At 49.0% G+C, this 3,100-nt stretch overlaps 1 protein-coding gene across 1 annotated transcript; it reads right to left on the reverse strand.

The window, feature by feature from the left end:
* Positions 1-979: 979 nt before the first annotated feature.
* On the reverse strand, positions 980-2,395 carry LOC125482755 (putative uncharacterized protein DDB_G0271982; the record flags this gene model as incomplete). Its single annotated transcript, XM_048594887.1, has 3 exons — positions 980-1,135; positions 2,167-2,241; positions 2,366-2,395. Coding segments are annotated over 3 exons (261 nt in total), but the record flags the coding sequence as incomplete, so codon positions are not given.
* Positions 2,396-3,100: the final 705 nt, after the last annotated feature.

The following is a 3,100-nucleotide window of genomic DNA, read 5'->3' on the forward strand; positions in this document are numbered from 1 at the left end:
CTCTTTTCTCTCTCTCTGTCTTCTCTCTCTCTTTTTTCTCTCTCTCTTTCTCTTCTCTTCTCCTCTCTCTCGCCCGGTCTCTATCGCCCAGTGTCTCTTGCCCGGTCTCTCTCTCCCTCTCCTCTCCCCTCTCTCTTGCTTCTCTCTCTCTTCTCTCTCTCGCTTCTCTCCCTCTCTCTGTTCTCCCTCTCTCTGTTCTCCCTGTCTCCTCTGTCCTCCCTGTCTCCTCTGTCTTGCCTGTCTCCTCTGTCTTGCCTGTCCTCTCTGTCTTCTCTGTCCTCACTCCTCTCTCCTCTCTGCCCTTTGCTCTCTGCTGTTTGCTCTCTGCCCTTTGCCCTCTGCCCTCTCCTCTCTCTATACTTCTCTCTCTCTACACTTCTCTCTCTTTCCTGTTCTCTTTCTCTCTCTCCTCTCTCTCTCCTCTCTTCTCTCTCCCATCTCTTCTCCCTTCTCTCTTCTCTCTCTACTCGTCTGTCTCTTCTTTCTCTTCTCTTCTCTCTACTCTTCTCTATTCTCATCTATCTCTGTGTCCCTTCTCTGTCTCTGTCTCCTCCCTCTCTCCACGCTCCTCTCTCCCCTCTCTCCTCTCTCTCCTGTCTCCTCTCTCTCCTCTCTCCTCTTCTCTCTCTCTCTCTCGCTTCCCTCTCTCTCACTTCCCTCTCTCTCACTTCCCCCTCTCCACTCTTCCCCCTCTCCACTCTTCCCCCTCTCCACTCTTCCCTCTCTCTTCTGTCTTCTCTCAGTCTTCTTTCTGTTTTGTCTCTCTCTTGTCTCTGTCTTCTCTTTCTCTTGTCTCTCTTGTCTCTTCTCTGTGCTCTGCTCTCTGCTTTCTGCTCTTCTCTCTCTCTCTCGCTCCTCTCTCCATCTCTTCTCTCTGTTCTCTCTCTCTTTTCTTCTTTTCTCTCTCTCTTCTCTCTCTTCTGTTCTTTCTCTCTTCTCTTCTGTCTTCCCTCTCTCTTCTCTTCTGTCTTCTCTCTCTCTACTCTTCTCTCTCGTCTCTCTCTGTTCTCTCACTCACTTCTTCTTTTCTCTCCCTCTTCTCTTCTCTCTCACCTCTCTGTCTCTCCTGTCTCTCTCTCTCTCGCTCTCTCCTTTTCTCTCTCTCTCTCGCTCTCTCCTTTTCTCTCTCTTTTCTCATCTTTCCTCTCTGTCTTCTGTCTTTTTTCTCTCTGCTGTCTCTTCTCTGTTTTCTCTCTCTCTTCTCTCTGTCTTGTCTCTCTTCTCTCTTCTCCCTGCTTTGCTCTCTGCTGTCTGCTTTTCTCTCTTCTCTCTCTTCTCTCTTTCTACTCTTCTCTCTTCTCTCTCGTTCCTCCCTCCGTCTGTTCTCTCGCTTCCCTCTCTCGCTTCCCCCTCTCTTCTCTTCTCTCTCACTTCCCTGTTCTCTTCTCTTCTCTCTCCCTCTGTACTCTCGCTCCTCTGTCTCTCCTCCCTTCTGTCTCCCTCTCTTCTCACTCCCTCTCTTCTCTCTCCCGCTCTAACCTCTCTCCTTTCTAACCTCTCCCCTCTCCTCTGTTCTCTCTCTCGCTGTCTCTCTCTGTCTGTCTCTTCTCTCTTCTCTTCTTTCTCTCTCCTCTTCTTGACCTCTCCTCTTCTCTCTCACCTCTTCTCTTCTCTCTTCTCCTCTCTCTCTCGCTCTTCTCGCGTCTCACTCTTCTTGCGTCTCGCTCTTCTCCCTCTCTTCCCTCTCCCTCTCTTCCCTCTCCCTCTCTCTTTTCTTCTTTTCTCTCTCTCTTTTCTTCTTTTCTCTCTCTCTTCTCTTCTCTCTCACCTCTCTCTCTCATCTCTGTCCTCTGCTCTGCTGTCTGCTCTATATTTTCTCTCTCTCCTTTTCGCTCTGTCTCTCTGTCTGTCTCTCTCTCTCCTCACTCTCTTCTCTTCTCTCTCCCTCTCTTCTCTCTTTTCTCTTCTTTCTCTCTTTTCTTCTCTCTCTCACCTCACTGTCCTGTCTCTGTCTCTCTCTTTCTCTCCTTTTCTCTCTCTCCTCTTTTCTTCTCTCTCTCTGTCTCCCTTGCTTCACTCTCTCTGTCTTCTCTCCTGTCACTCTCTCTTCTCAACTCTCCTCTCTCTTCTCTCTCTGTCCCTATAGTTGTCCCTGTCTCCTCTCTCTCTCTCTCACTCTCACTCTTCTCTCTCTCTCTGCTCCCACCCTCTCTCCTCTTTCCACACGTCTCTTCTCTCTCTTTCGCTTCTCTCGCTCTCGCTTCTCTCTCTCTCTCGCTCCTCTCTCTCTCGCTCCTCTGTCTTCTCTCACTTCTCTCTTATCTCCTCTCTCTCCAGACTTCTCTCTCTCTACTCTTCTCTCTCCTCTCTCTCTGTTCTTTCTGTCTGTTCTTCTTTTCTCTCCCTCTTCTCTTCTCTCTCTCACCTCTCTCTCCTGTCTCTCTCTCTCCTTTTCTCTCTCTTTTCTTGTCTTTCCTCTCTCTGTCTTCTGTCTTTTTGCTCTCTTCTCTCACTCTCCTCTCTCTCTTCTCTCTCCTCTCTCTCTTCTCTCTTCTCTTCTCCTTTTCTCTCTCTGTCTCTTTCTGTCTCTCTCTCTTCTCTTCTCTGTCTCTCCTCTCTTTTCTCTCTCACCTCTCTTCTCTCTCTTCTTTCTCTCTCTTGTCTTATCTTGTCTTGTCTTGTCTTGTCTTCTCTGTTGGGATCTCCCTGTCAGGCTCTTCTTTGTTGGTCTCTTGTCTGTTCTCGTCTCTTCTCTGTTCTCGTCTCGTCTCGTTTCTCTTCTCGTCTCGTCTCTTCTCTTCTCTCTTTTCTCTGTCTTCCCCTCTGTTTCTTTTTCCTTCGCAGCCATTCCAGTTACTGCCAGGTCTTTAAGCCTCCCATGATTTTCAGAGGGGCAGGGGCAGGGGAGACGTTCTTTGGATAAATTATCCATCATCTTTGGCAGCGCGGGGTTGTGTCTGGACAAGGCGACCCATTCATATTTGTATTCGATCCCCCCAGTTTTCAGCTGGGACCAGATTTTGCATTGCTTGGTCTGGAAGAGAGCTAAACAGAGCTCCTCATCATCTCCGGACTCAGTGGAGGATTTGGGTCTCTTTGGTATTTTGCTTTCGAGTTGGCTTAGCGAGGGGTACAGTTGGTTTCCACCAGGCTCTGGGAT

The sequence above is a fragment of the Rhincodon typus genome, unplaced genomic scaffold (genome assembly GCF_021869965.1).
Source record: "Rhincodon typus isolate 14 unplaced genomic scaffold, sRhiTyp1.1 hic_rhity00016430, whole genome shotgun sequence".
NCBI lineage: Eukaryota > Metazoa > Chordata > Chondrichthyes > Orectolobiformes > Rhincodontidae > Rhincodon > Rhincodon typus.